This window comes from Amblyraja radiata, chromosome 2, assembly GCF_010909765.2.
Source record: "Amblyraja radiata isolate CabotCenter1 chromosome 2, sAmbRad1.1.pri, whole genome shotgun sequence".
Classification (NCBI taxonomy): domain Eukaryota; kingdom Metazoa; phylum Chordata; class Chondrichthyes; order Rajiformes; family Rajidae; genus Amblyraja; species Amblyraja radiata.
In genome coordinates, this window is record NC_045957.1 from 125566823 (window position 1) to 125582463 (window position 15641).

Here is a 15641-nt window from a genome sequence, read left to right on the forward strand (position 1 = left end):
GGCTCATTCTGCTCCTTTGTCTTATGTCTTATGAATGTGAGAGACTGAAATGTGTTACTGAAAACAAATATTTTAAAACAAGACTTTATATAAAGTGGAACCATTGATCTGCAGGAAATAACACTACAAATTGGAAATAACCAGTTCTTTAAGCAGATGAATCGATGTGTTTTTGGATTTGTTCTGTTCATTTACTGCCTTTAACTTGTGCTCATTATTGCAGCGGTGATATGTTTATATCAAAATTTGGCAAAATAATTGTTTTAATATATTTATTTGCAGGTGTAATATTCCACCAATCATGGGTTATGAGGATGATGTGGGAACTAAAACTGATGTTGTGACATTAAACCCAAGTATTCTTAAGAAGAGGTGAATATTATAAATTAAAAATTAAACTAAAGATAGATATATATATATATAAATATGTTAAGAATATTGGATGAGGAAAAAGGCTTGTGAAAAGAAGCATGTGATGTATTTTATCTGCATTTTCAACATTTGTTTATTATCAACTTTCTTTTACTTTTTGCCTTCTGGGATCTTCCACCCGACCTCTGATCACTCCTCTGGTCATGATCTGTGTAGTTGAGTTTTGCCATATTGGCAGGCTGCTACTGATCAGGTTTCCCATCAGCAAGAGATAGTAGCCAGTGATAATATAAACCATGATATAATGCTGATAGAGATTTCTGTGTCAGAGGAATGTAGTTGTAATCGATCAACTTTTATCTTCTTACCACCAGTTATTGAAATATGAATCACATTAATTATTAATCCCTAAATTTTCCATCTCCTTGAGCAAAGGATCAAACTTCAAAAGGCTTCAGTGTGCCCAAGTGCGGAATCAATCTTTACCGCCGTTACTAACAGGTACTAGGTGCAGAATGGTTGACCTCAATCCACCAGGACTACACAATCCTGTTTCTGCCATGGCAAGCCCCACTTTAGACCACTCTTTGATCAGCTTGAGGCAATGTTGAATCTTGACTGGTGTACGGGTGTCAGGAGTTATGGGGAGAAGGCAGGGAGAGATAGATCAGCCATGATTGAATGGTGGAGTAGACTTATTGTGCCGAATGGACTAATTCTTCTTAATTCTCCTATCATGTACTCGCTAGAATTTAGAAGATTGAGGGGGGATCTTATAGAAACCTACAAAGGGTTGGACAGGCTAGATGCAGGAAGATTGTTCCCGATGTTGGGGAGGTCCAGAACAAGGGGTCACAGTTTAAGGATAAGGGGGAAATCTTTTAGGACCGAGATGAGAAAAAAAAATTCACACAGAGAGTGGTGAATCTGTGGAATTCCCTACCACAGAAGGTAGTTGAGGCCAGTTCATTGGCTATATTTAAGAGGGAGTTAGATGTGGCCCTTGTGGCTAAAGGTATCAGGGGGTATGGAGAGAAGGCAGGTACGGGATACTGAGTTGGATGATCAGCCATGATCATATTGAATGGCGGTGCAGGCTTGAAGGGCAGAATGGCCTACTCCTGCACCTATTTTCTATGTTTCTATGTTTCTATCACCTATGACTGTAAATGAAGGAAGTATTGGAAAATCCCTGCTCACCAAGCAATAAGGGCAAGCAAGCATATACAGCACAAATTCTGTTTGCATGCATCACTGACGCTGAAAAAATTGGTCAACCTAGTTAATTTAAATGTTTTTTTATTAGTTGTTATTTCAGACTTCTTAGATTTAACAGTTTTACTAATTGTCATTAATTGTTTCTAGTTGTTCCAAGGTGGATGCCTACATATCGGCGATCGTTTCGCTGAACACCCTCCCGCTCAATCCGCCTTGGTTTACGCGATCTCCCAGTTGCTAAACACTTTAACTCCGCCACCCATTCCCACACTGACCTTCCTGTCCTGGGCCTTCAGTCAGAGTGAGGCCCAATGCAAATTGGAGGAACAGCACCTCATATTTCACTTGGGCAGCTTACAACCCAGTGGTATGAATATGATTTATCTCACTTCAAGTAACCCTTGCTTTACCTCTGACTCGGTTCCTTCCCCACCCTAGTTCTTCGACTCATTTTCCTGATTCATTTTACTGTTTATATGCCTCGTTGGTTCCTTACCCTCAGCCAACAAAGAACCATTCTATATTTCCTTGAGCATTGTCTGCTTCGATCTGTCATTTTCACACCTCATCCTTCCATATCTCTAGTCTCCCTCTCCGCTGACTCTCAGTCTGAGGGTCTCGACCCAAAATGTCACCCATTCTTTCATTCCAGAGATGCTGCCTGCCCAGCATTTTGTGCCTATATAGACAATAGACAATATGTGCAGGAGCAGGCCATTTGGCCCTTCGAGCCAGCACCGCCATTCAATGTGATCATGGCTGATCATCCACAATCAGTACCCCGTTCCTGCCTTCTCCCCATATCCCCTGACTCTGCTATTTTTAAGAGCCCTATCTAGCTCTCTCTTGAAAGTATCCAGAGAACCTGCCTCCAACGCCCTCTGAGGCAGAGAATTCCAAAGACTCACAACTCTCTGTGAGAAAAAGTGTTTCCTCGTCTCCATTCTAAATGGCTTACCCCTTATTCTTAAACTGTGGCCCCTGGTTCTGGATTCCCCCAACATCGGGAACATGTTTCCTGCCTCTAGCGTGTCCAAGCCCTTAACAATCTTATATGTTTCAATGAGATAATAATAATAACTTTAATAATAACTTTATTTATAAAGCACTTTAAACAACCGCAGTTGCCACATATCCTCTCATATCCTCTCATCCTTCTAAACTCCAGAGTGTACAAGCCCAGACGCTCCATTCTCTCAGCATATGACAGTCCCGCCATCCCGGGAATTAACCTTGTAAACCTACGCTGCATTCCCTCAATACCAAGAATATTAAGAATATATATTAAGTATCAAAGTTGGTTTGAAATGATTTTATTTGTTTCTGAATAACATACAATTAAAAACTTATCCAAAAACTATTGGCATAAGCTGTTGGCCATATCTCTTAAAGCTTGCTCCCAGCACAGAGTCCACCCCACCTGCGGGATGACTCCCTGGTACAGAGGGTCAGCCTGCCTCTTTGTATCCAAAACTGGTAAATACAGGCATGAAATGGTGTGTTTGCACAACAAGGGTCCTACAATGTTGTTTCTGTCCACATTCAGGAACCTTGGTTCATGAGAGATGTTGTAAACTTCGTCTAAAACTAAAATGACACATATATAAATCCTAAAGGAATATAAGAAAAGCAGGAAGAAACTCAAACATGGAATCAGGAGGGCCTAACGGGGCCATGAAATGTCCTTGGCAATAGGGATTAAAATAAATCCTAAAGCACTTTTAAAATACATTAAGAACAAGAGGGCAGCTAGGGAGAGGGGGAGCATCCATGGAAAAGAAGAGGAATTCATTTATTCCTGGAGTCAGAGGATTTAGGCGCTGTATGAGTACTTTGTGTCAGTATTCAACATAAAGATTGGCGAAGTTAGTGAGATCAATATGCTAGGGCATTTTGATAATCAAAAAGGAGGTGATGTTGGAGTTGTTGAAGGGCATAAATGTGGATAGGTTTAGAGCCTGTTGGGATTAATCCCAGTTTATTGAGAGAGGTAAGAGAGGAGATATTTGTGTCGTCTTTAGCCACAGGCGAGATTGTGGAGGACTGGAGAGTAGCAAAAATGTTCTTTGTTTAACGAGGAATTAAAGAAAATCTATCGGCTGATTAGGAACAGACCTAATATTGTTTTTTGAACTATGGCAGGTCATGTCTTACTGATAATTAATTTTTTGAGGAGACAAGGAGGTTGATCAATGAAGCAGGTCAATGGATGTTGTCTACATGGATTTTAGTAATATGGTCGATAAAGTCCCCTTGGTCGGCTGATTCAGAAGATTAAAATGCACTGTATTCGTGATGACGTGGTTATATGGATTCAGAACTAGCTCATTCAAGAAAGACAGGGGGATGTGGTTGAAACAAGGAACTGCAGATGATGGTTATAACACAAAGTCACTCAGCAGTTCAGGCAGCATCTCTGGAGAACATGGATGGGTGACATTTCATGTAGAGATCTTTCTTTATCTTTCAGAAAGAATGTTTTTCTGCCTGGCGGGCTGTGACCTGTGGAGATCCACAGGCAACTGTGCTGGGACCTCTGGTGCTTGTGATATACATAAATGACATATGTAAACGTTAGATGGGTGAGTTAGTAAAATTGGAGATGACACCAAAATTGCTGGAGTTGCAGACAGTGAGGAAGACTGTCAAACATATGAAATGGGATATAGATCAACTACAGAAATGAGCGGAGAAATGGCAGAAGAAGTTTAATATGAGCAAATGTGAGATAATGCACTTGGGAGATCAAATGTAAGAAGAAAATCTATAGTTGATGGTAACAACAGCAATGATCTGTAGAGGGATATTGGGGTCCAAGTCTACAGCTCCCTGAAAGTGGCAACACAAGTACAAAGATTGGTAAAGACATATGATATCCTCACCTTCATTCGTCAGGCATTGAGTGTCTAAGAGTGAGGAAGTCATAATGCAGCTAAAGGGCCTGTCCAATGAGCATGCGACTCCATGCGGCAAGCGCTACCTAACGTGGTCGCTTGAGCCATAGGGCCTCGCGGGGCCGGTCGCACTTCGATCGCCTGATCCGTATGGAGTTGTGCGGAGCTGGTCCCGACATTGCGCGGGGCTCCGAAAAACTAACCGTGTTAAAAACTGACCACAGCCGCCTCGATGCCGTACGTCACGCACGAACTTCCTGAGGACTTCGCTCGCATTTCATGTCACTCACTCGACCTCCGCACGGCCCCCGCTTCTGGTTTGCCGCATGGAGTCGCTTAGGTCACGCTTGCCGCATGGAGTTGCATGCTCGTGGGACAGGCCCTTAAATAAGACTGGTCAGGCTGTAGTTGGAGTAATGCATGCAGTTTGTGCCTAATCACATCAATGATGTGGAGGCTTTGGAAAGGTTGCAGAAGAGGTTTGTCAGAATGTTGCCTGGATTACTAGTATGAGCAGTTGGACAAACTTGATTTCTTGTCTCTGATGCATCAGATATTCAGGGACACCTGAAAGAGGTATATAAAATTATGGGAAGCATGGATGGGGTGAACAGTTGGAACCTGCTTCCCAGGTTGGAAATATCAAAGGCATTTGAAGTCTTAATATTTTAGATATGCACCTGGCTATTGCAAGGGAATTGGGGAGGGATATGGATAATATGCAAGCACATGAAATTGGTTTGTCTTGGCATCATGCTAAGCAAGATGTTTTCAAGAGAGAGTTATATATAGCTCTTAGGGCTAATGGAATCAAGGGGTATGTGAGAAAGCAGGAACGGGGTACTGATTTTAGATGATCAGCCATGATCATATTTAATGGTGGTACTGGCGCGAAGGGACGAATGGCCTATTCCTGCACCTAATTTCTATGTTTCTAAGATATTGTGGGCCGAATGGCCTGTTCCTGTTCTGTGCTTTTCTATGTTCTAAATCAGGGAAATGAATTTGCCAACACTAGCAGAACAAAATAACAATGTAAATATTCACACGGTGACAAATCATGGAACCAGATTCTAAGCTTTGAAATGAATACTTATGCAGCACAGAATAGACACTTCAGATCATTTCCTACATACTACCCAAGCTAGTCCCATTTGACCACATTTAACCCGACTTTCCTATAGAAACATAGAAAATAGGTGCAGGAGTAGACAATTCGGCCCTTTGAGCCTGCACCGCCATTCGATATGATCATGGCTGATCATCCAACTCAGTATCCCATCCCTGCCTTCTCTCCATACCCCCTGATCCCTTTAGCCACAAGGGCCACATCTAACTCCCTCTTAAATATAGCCAATGAACTGGCCTCAACTACCTTCTGTGGCAGAGAATTCCACAGATTCACCACTTTCTGTGTAAAAAATGATTTTCTCATCTCGGTCCTAAAAGAACTTCCCTCTTATCCTTAAACTGTGACCCCCTAGTTCTGGACTTCCCCAACATCGGGAATAATCTTCCTGCATCTAGCCTGTCCAACCCCTTAAGAATTTTGTAAGTTTCTATAAGATCCCCCCTCAATCTTCTGAATTCTAGCGAGTACAAGCCGAGTCTATCCAGTCTTTCTTCAAATGAAAGTCCTGACATCCCAGGAATCAGTCTGCTATCTTTTCAAATGTCTTTTAAATGTTGTTATTGTATATTAAAATAGGTAAGAACATTTTCATACTCTAATTTATTATCCACTCAATTCAGGAGCCATTTATTTAGATTAGAAATTTGTTATTTATAAAATGTAGAAGAGGACATGTTAGGTGTTTTACATCAGTTAGTCTAATATCTGTTGTGGGGAAATTAATAACAGAGTGACTGGCCACTATGATAATTTTCAGTTGATCACTGACTCCAAGCACAGATCTGTGAAGGATAATTCATGTGTAATGAAGTGTGGCTGGGTTAATATCCATGGTCTTCCCAACCCCATGCAACAAAATCCCTTATAAGAATTTCTTAGTTAAAATTGATGCTCATGAAATTGAAGACACATTATTCACCTGGCTAGGAAGTTGGCTGAAGAGCAGAAGACAGAGGGTAAAGAAATAAATGAGTACTCAATTTGACAGCGTTACCCTACAAGAGTCGGCACTGGGGCCACAACTATACTTTTATATTTGATAAATGTTTATCAAATATAAGACCATGCATCCGACTTCTCCGATGACTTGAAGATAGGAATTATTGGAAACATTAAATTGTAACGAATCAATGAGATTGAGGAAATTAAAATGTAGGCAAATTTGTGTCTCAAAATTGAAATAGTATTTACAAAGGTTTCTGATTTTGGTAAAAATGCAATTATGCTGCTGATGTACCCTATTTAACATGATGACATGATTTGCCACACAGTCTAACAATGGATACCTTTGATATGTGGATGGAAGTGATAGGTTAAATGCACTACAATGTGAGAACAATCTTCCTTCAGCTTTCTAAACATCTTTCCATAAGCTTGGGTACTATCTGATTCACCTCTACCCCATTGCAGACATTGGACTTTATCAATGGAACTGACGCTACAACACTGAGAAATAAATTCCGCACTCTATCTTCCCATTTGCTCTATCTATTGTACTTGGGTTTGACTTGATTGTATCTATGTACAGTATATCTGATCTGTTTGGATAGCATGCAAAACAAAGCTGTTCACTGTATCTCAGCATATGTGACAATAATAAACCTAAACGTTTGTTACACCAGGGCCACTCTTTCTCTTATTGTCTCAATCTTTCTCTTATTGTCTTACTCTTTCTCTATGTCAGGGGCCGATGAGATGTACAGGGAGGTGTATGCATCAACTGACCACACTGGAATGATTTCATACCCCAACCTTGCTATGGGCATGAAATCATTCTAGACGGGGATGGCAGATTTTCATCCTTAAAGGGTATACGTAAACCATAAGGATTTATCACTGCCAGCCTGCTGACGCTAGTTGATAATTAAAACAGAAAATACTGAATACACGCAACACATCTGTGGTAAGAGAAATGGCACGAGCATTTTAGGTGGAAGACTCTCAATCGGAAAGGAATAGTGTAAAAATTGGTACCCGGTCCACTACCTGGTCCACTGAATATTTACAACATTTTCTGTTTTAATTGCAGATTTCCAACATCGACACGTCTTTGATTTTCAAATATTGATGTTAATCAATTCCATCACTTCCATCCAATTATCACTTCCATCCAATTGATGTTTTGATGTTTTGGTGTTGAATTTCTTTATGAATACTGTGTTGTATTTTTATTAGTGTGCTGCAAGGACATCAGAATTTCCCCTGAATAAGGGGATTAATAAAGTATTTATCTATCTATCTATCTAACTGTTCATGCATGTTAAATAAACTTAAATTGAATAATTAAATAAACTTAAATTGAGCTGAAGTGGGGATTCTGATTCACACCCTGGGATCATTCGTCCAGATCCATGGGTTCACTTAAAAGAACAAGAAGTTAATTCAGTATCAATTTGTCAAAAGTAGATGATTCCAAAATTATTTTTGCCAATTTCAAAACGGATTCTGAACTAGCTACCATTAGCAACCTGTACTATGACCTGTATTGGATACTTAATTAACCCCAGCCTGCCTAGTTAACCCCAACCTGTCCAGTTAGCCACAGCTTGTCTAGTTAGCCACAGCCTGTCTCTGAGTTATTTTGGTTTCTGATGACTGTTGGAGTTACTTTGGAAGTCTGACTGAATCCCTAAAAATAATATTTATTTTTACAGATATAACAATCTGAACACAAAGCGAAAGCCATTTATGGAATATGTATCCACCTTTGAAAATTCATTGATTCTGCTGCCTGCATTTTCTTATTCATATGATACTTCAACTTCATTTAAAGTTTCCTACACACTGCATGATTTTGGAGCAAATCAGCGGGCTTTATTTTTTAATCCACCATACATGAAGTCCATTGCTCAATTCTGGAAAGAGCAAGGTATAAGAGAGAATCGTATTTCCAGCGGCCTGCTGATATTAAGTGCAGCTTTGGAGATGTGCGAGGAAGTTTCGTTATATGGGTTCTGGCCTTTCTCCAAAGATCTCCATGGAAACCAATTCTTTCATCACTACTATGACAACGTGCTGCCAAAGAAAGTTCACTCATTTTCCAATGAATTTTACAAACTGTTGCTTCTGCACATGAAAGGCGTGGTAAAAATTCAAGCTGATCAATGTGTAAATATACGGTAAAATTGTTTTCTTAGAACTTATTTTGAAGGGAACATAAAGCGGGTATAAGGCACACACTGGTATGTACATCGATAAACCTTCCCAAACTGTGAGTGACATGAACATTGGAAATAGAAGCAGAACAATTGAGTATAGAAGTTGGGATGTAATGTTAAAATTGTACAAGGCATTGGTGAGACCAAATCTGGAGTATGGTATACAATTTTGGTCGCCCAATTATAGGAAGGATGTCAACAAAATAGAGAGAGTACAGAGGAGATTTACTAGAATGTTGCCTGGGTTTCAACAACTAAGTTACAGAGATAGGTTGAATAAGTTAGGTCTTTATTCTCTGGAGCGCAGAAGGTTAAGGGGGGACTTGATAGAGGTCTTTAAGATGATGAGAGGGATAGACAGAGTTGATGTGATCAAGCTTTTCCCTTTGAGAATAGGGAAGATTCAAACAAGAGGACATGACTTCAGAATTAAGGGACAGAAGTTTAGGGGTAACATGAGGGGGAACTTCTTTATTCAGAGAGTGGTAGCGGTGTGGAATGAGCTTCCAGTGGAAGTGGTGGCGGCAGGTTCGTTGGTATCATTTAAGAATAAATTGGATAGGCATATGGATGAGAAGGGAATGGAGGGTTATGGTATGAGTGCAGGCAGGTGGGACTAAGGGAAAAAAATTGTTTGGCGCGGACTTGTAGGGCCGAGATGGCCTGTTTCCGTGCTGTAATTGTTATATGTTGTTATATGTTAACAAGGCTATTCAGTTACACCACACATTATGATTCCCTTAACATCCAGTCTGAAGAAGGGTGCTAAGGGTTCCACGTTTAGAGTCCCAACCCAAAACATCACTTATCCATGATCTCCAGGGATGCTGCCTGACCTGCTGAGTTACTGCAGCTCTTTGTCATCCTTTGGTCCCAGCATCTGCAGTTCCTCGCTTCTATATCCAGAAATGTGTGAACTCTTGCTTGAATATACATAGTGACCAAGCCTGATCAGTGGTCACATTGAGCACACCATGTTTCCTTGTATGTTGAAATTCTGCTTAGCCACATATTAGTGCTGGTCCTTATTTCACCATCCCTGATATCAGACCCTGTCTCTGAAGCTTTCTAATCCTGGGTTCAGGCCAGCCCCACCCTGCCCCTCCTGTGTTAACACTATGGTGTTGAACATTGGATCTTTCTGCTGTCTCAATGGGTAACAGCAAAGTCAGCACCAACGTGACTTGCACCATCAAAGTGCAGAACTGTAGGGAGCAACCATGACTCCTGTTGGCCCATTATCAGAAAGATAGCAAGAGTACCCTGTGTGGCCAACCCCCTCACTCACACGATTGAGGGAGTTGGGCAATAAGGAGAAATTCAGGAATTAGATTTCTGAAGACTTGGAGATGATTTCAATAGGAAGTACATCTTTGTAAATGGGAGTGACAGTGTTGATGCTGGCCATTCGTTTCTGCAACCTAGAAAATCTAAACCTAACAAAAGGAGTCAACAATTTAGAATGGATACAAGGGGATAGTTTTAACTCAGAGAGCTGTAAGCTTTTGAAGTTCTCTAAGCCTGGTGACCAGAGAAAAGGGGGGACTTGGGGAAAGAGAGCAAATTAGTTTTTAAGCTGCATGGAGGTTGGGGTAGGGTAAAGGTAATAGGATCAAGGAAGGGGATGAGGTAGCAGATGGACAATGGTTTTATTGAATATAGAAGTAGCCTTGAGGATCCAAGTAGTTTTGCTCTACTTCAGATTTATATTCCCATTTCCTTTTGCTTCAGTTTTAGGAAGCGGGATAGTTGAGATATGACTACCCATCATAAAGTACTTATTATTGAGCAACCAGAGACAGATCTGGTGAGAGATACCTCAGCAACAACCTTAAATGTGTGGTCTTTCCTGGTTTATGACCAAGAGCTTGTTGTGGATTGCTAAAGCGGTTTAAATGAAGCCATTGTAATTCTTCTGTTTCCTGGATAAAGATTGTTGTCGCTCTCCCGGGCTGCAACTTTGAAAGTACAATTTGCAAGCTGCCTAGGGAGACAATTCTCTCTGTGTGTTCTTGGCATCAGGTATGTTCATCAGTGTGATCATGATCATGTGGGTTCCTGTAACTCTGCAACATTACAATAGGATTCATGCACCACATGCTGTTTTTTCTGTCCTCAATTCATATGAGGGGTGTCCACATTGGTTAAGATTTAGTCTGTGAATGAAGAATCACTGGTTGGTTACTTCTTTTGTGTAAAAGTGTCAGTTTTCTTCCATCCTAACTTTCTAAATGCTCATCTGCAATGTTTCCATTCAAAAAAATAGTTTGTTTTCAGATTCCTCCAACTGAAGTGCATCACCTCACACATTTCCACATTAAACTCCACCACCCCCCTCACTCGACCTATTCATATCCTGCAACAGAGTCCAAATATCCTCATCACAATTTGCCCTCACACCTCCCAATAGTTATAACAGCTGCAGCTTACATTTCCTTGTCCAAGATTTCACAACAGCAGAAGTAATCTATTTTTTCATCATCCTTATCATTGTTGTCAAAACCAAAGTCGCAATCAAATTGTATTTTGCATTTCAGGGTGTACAACCTTGTTTCATAAATGAAAGTCAAAAACTGCAAATGCTGGAAAGCTGAAATAAAATCAGAAAATGCTGGATAGATTCAACTGGTCAGGTTTCTGGCAGGCGAAACAGAGTTACAGTTTCGTTTATTTTCACGTGTGCCAAGGCACAGTGAAATTTTTTTTTGCGTGTTATCCAGCCAGCGAAAAGACAATACATGATTACAATCAAGCCATTTACTGTGTATAGATACATGACAAAGGAATAACGTTTAGTGCAAGGTAAAGCCAGCAAAGTCCGATCAAGGATAGTTCGAGGGTCACCAATGAGTTAACATTGCAGATCAAAGTTTCTGTGACAGAAATAAGAGAGAGAACAAGTTTGTTTGAAGTTGCAGGGAGGGTGAGGGTGGGAGGGATTGTGTAAAGGTAACAAGGTCAGGACTGCTGTGATGCAAAAATGCTTATGAAGCCATCTGGTTGATAGAATAGTGAGAGTAATAAGCTCCTCATAAAGCGATTTGGCTGGAAGATTAATCTCCCCAAGCACCTGCAATATGTTTCCATTTAGAAAATAGTGTCTTTGGTTCCTTTAACTGAAATACATTACTTCACACTTACCTACGTTAAACTCTATCCACCCCACTCGACCAATCTATATCCTGCACCATTTCAAACATTCATAATTTGCCCTCTTACCTCTAAATAGTTTCAGCAGAGAACAGGCAGAACAGTGTTTCTTTTCACATCATCTGGATATAAACTGCATTTCTCCATGTTTTATGAACTGAACATGGATAGAACATGGATGTTGTATTAAAATAATACATAATCATACGGCCATACTAAAAACACGAGGAGTGTGGATTGGGTGAATGCATGGTTGGGGAATTTAAAAAAACTGGTTATTGATTTAGGATAAGGGGAAATAGTTTTTATAGAAATCTGAGAGGCAATTATTTTTCACACAGAGGATGGGACGCATATGGAACAAGCTGCCAGTTGAGGCAGGTAAACAGGGCCAGTTTGAGGGGTTAGCTTAGATGGGCATTAAATGGGCATTTCAAGCTGCCAAAGTGTGTTTCCATGATTTTGGTGTTTACAAATAAAGTATGAATTATAAATATAAATTGCAAAGATTAACAATTAAAAATATTTTTATTTATTGTGTCTCTGATCTTTGCATCCTTTATATCTTGGTGGCTAAACCAGCACAAAGAACTCCCACAATGGACTGATTAATGTTATATATATACGCAATAGTTCAAGCATAACTTCCCACTGCCTTGCAGTGAAGCCAATATCACCTACACTCATCATGAGCAGCAAAGTAGCACAGTGGTAGAGGTGCTGCCTTAGAGGGACCTGGGATCAATCCTCACTATGGGTGCTGGCTGTATGGAATTTGTACGTTTTTCCATGACCGTGTGGGTTTTCTCTGGGTGTTTTGGTTTCCTCTCACACTCCAAAGATGTACAGGTTTGTAGGTTAATTGGCTTCAGTAAAAAAAATTGTAAATCATCCCTAGTGTGTAGGATAGTGCTAATGCTGGTCTGTGTTGACTCAGGCAGCCGGAGGACCTGTTACCGCACTGTTCTCTAAAAAGTTGATTCATATACCATCATGGATCTGTGAACATGAACTCCAACTCTCTTGTTCCACACTCCTTGGCATTCCACCATTTATAGTGTATTATTTTATCTTAGATACAAGAAAATGCATATGCTGGTTTATCAAAAAAGACACAATGTGCTGGAGTAATTCAGGCAGCATCTCTGGAGAACCTCCAACACTGTATTTTTTTAAATTTTATCTTGTTTGCCCTCCACAAATGTATTGCTCCACACTTATTTGAAATGAATCCAGTTTGCAACTTGTGCTTCCATCTAATCTGTCCAGTGATACCTAAGCCTTGAATTCCTTCCTCAACTATACAACTAATCATTGTATCATCTTGAAACTTAATGAAGTCTAGTTCATTGGTATATACAATGACTGGAGAATGCAACTACAGATTTTGTGCATCCATCACCAGGGAGAAAATATTCTCAAAGATTCCGAAAGTATTTTATTGTCATGTGTACCAATTAAGGAAGATATTCGTATTACCATACAGCCATAATTTAAAAAAGCAACAAGACAGACAACTACATAATTATCCACAACAGCGAATTTCTCACATTTCTCACAGTAATGGAAGGCAATAAAGTCTAATCTTCTTCCTCATTTTGCTCCCACGGTCGGGGCAATTGCTCACGCAGCTGCTGATCGAAGCCCCCGCGTCAGGGCGGTCAAAGCCCCTACAGCTTGGAGCTCCCGATGTCGGTCTCAAACCAGAGACCATGAGCTCCATGATGTTATAGTCCGCAGGCTCCTGCGGTTGGAGCTCAGAGGTCGATCCCTGGCAAAGGAATCACCCGCTCCATGATGTTAAATCCCGCAGGCTCCCGAAGTCAGTCTTCAGTAAAGACCACAAACTCCACAATGTTAGGCCGCAGTTCGGACGGAGATACGATATGGGGAAAAAATGCATCTATCTTTAGACGTAAGCGATTAAATAAAAGTTTTCCCTAAACCCCATCCCCATAAAACCAGCTAAAGAGCACTAAAACATAAATTTAACACATACTGTAAAACAAAGAATGGACAGACTGTTGGCAAGGCAGCCATTGCTGGCGCCACCCAGTGGTAGTTAACAGGAGTAAAGAAAGAAATGCCATAGGTTTTGTTCCAAATGACAGCAGGTCATAAAGGATAGGGGCCTAGGTAGTTCTGTAGAACAGAACAAGGTGCAGATACATAGTTGTTTGAAAGTTGTGAGACAAGCGGAGAGAACGCCACTTGGCACGCTTGCCTACATTGGTAAGGATATTGAGTACAAGAGTTAGAATGTCCTGCTACTGCTACAAAATATTGGCAAGGCCACATTTGGAGTAGTGTCTACAGTTCCAGTCACCTTGCTATGGGAAGGATGTCATTCGAAAGGGTGCAAATTTTTTTTGAGAATATTATTGTCTGCCGGGTGTGAGTTATAAGGAGAGGCTGAATCCCTAGGTCTATTTCTCTTGGAGAACACCACAGAGGGTTTATAAAATCCATGAGGGACATAGTTAAGGTGAATGCCATGGGTTTTTTTCCAGGGTATGAGAGTACAATAATAGATGGCATATGTTTAAGGTAAGAAGGGGGACCAGAGGGGCAGCATTTTAAAACAGAAGGCAGTCAGACTGAATGAGCTGTCAGAGGAGTGGTAGAGACAGGTACAATTTGACATTTAAATGAAATTTGGACTGTTGCACGGATAGGAAAGGTTTGAAGGAATAATGGGCTAGGCATAGGCAAATAGGAGTAGCTTGGTTAGGCAATTTGGTTGGATGAATTGAGCCAAATAAACTTTTTTTACAGTATGGCTCTGTGACTCCATTACAGGCACAATCAAGGAAAATTCCAAAGAATTTGCAGGTATATTAAGAGCAAGAAGCTATAAGGGAAAGAGTAGGCCACATAAAACATCAAAGTGGCAATCTCTGGGTGGAGTTGGAGGAAGTAATAATAATAATAAATTTTATTTAATGGGCGCCTTTCAGACATCTCAAGGACACCTTACATAGTAATCGGAATAACATATAATTGGAATATAACAAGTAATAAAGACATCACAGAGACACAAATTAAAAACAGAATTCAATCCAAAAACAGAAAATCAAAAACACAGTGTGAAGAGGGAGCAGCGGCAGCCAAAGCGCGCCAGCGTCCACTCTCTCTTCACGGCAGCCATCTTGGACACAGACCTACAGGACTACAAATTAGACAAAAAAATCATCCCCCCACAATGGATACCACTGTGGAGGAAGGCACGATGTCCAGTCCCCACCCCATGTTCACCCCAAAGTCAGGCCTATTGAGGCCACCGCAATTGCCTCTACAGAGGCCCGATGTCCCTGGCCGTTCTCACCGGGTGGTCTTATCGGTATTCACAATGGAGAAATCAAGTTGGAAAATTCAATAAGAGTGACGGTAGAATGAGAACAAATTACTGTTAGAGGTCCTAGTAAGGTTAAAACTGATTAAATCCTCCAAGACCCGATATATTTTTGACTGCAATGGGAGGCACTGACTGAAACACTTACTTTTGATCATAGGTGAGGTGTCAGATGAGGGGAAATTATTGAATGTGATGTTAGCAAGCTAAGCTAAGGCTGTTAAGAGAAGCAAAGGAAATTATACAGGCTTTGATCATTACTTTCCAATTCCCATAAACAAAATGCTGACATTCTTGCATCCCTTGCTTGCCAAAAAGTCTCTAATCAGGGAACAAAGTTCAACAATAACCTGCCTATCATTCTT

At 40.6% G+C, this 15641-nt stretch overlaps 1 protein-coding gene across 1 annotated transcript in view; it reads left to right on the forward strand.

Moving 5' to 3' along the window:
• The window catches only part of LOC116968454 (alpha-2,8-sialyltransferase 8E-like), a 101798-nt gene extending 93417 nt beyond the window's left edge, over nt 1–8381 (forward strand). The window contains exons 6-8 of the mRNA XM_033015222.1: nt 283–372; nt 7301–7519; nt 8271–8381. Of these exons, the coding sequence (XP_032871113.1) occupies nt 283–372; nt 7301–7310 (100 nt within the window). The 3' untranslated portion in view covers nt 7311–7519; nt 8271–8381. The remainder of the gene's footprint in view (nt 1–282; nt 373–7300; nt 7520–8270) is intronic.
• The last annotated feature ends 7260 nt before the right edge of the window (nt 8382–15641 follow it).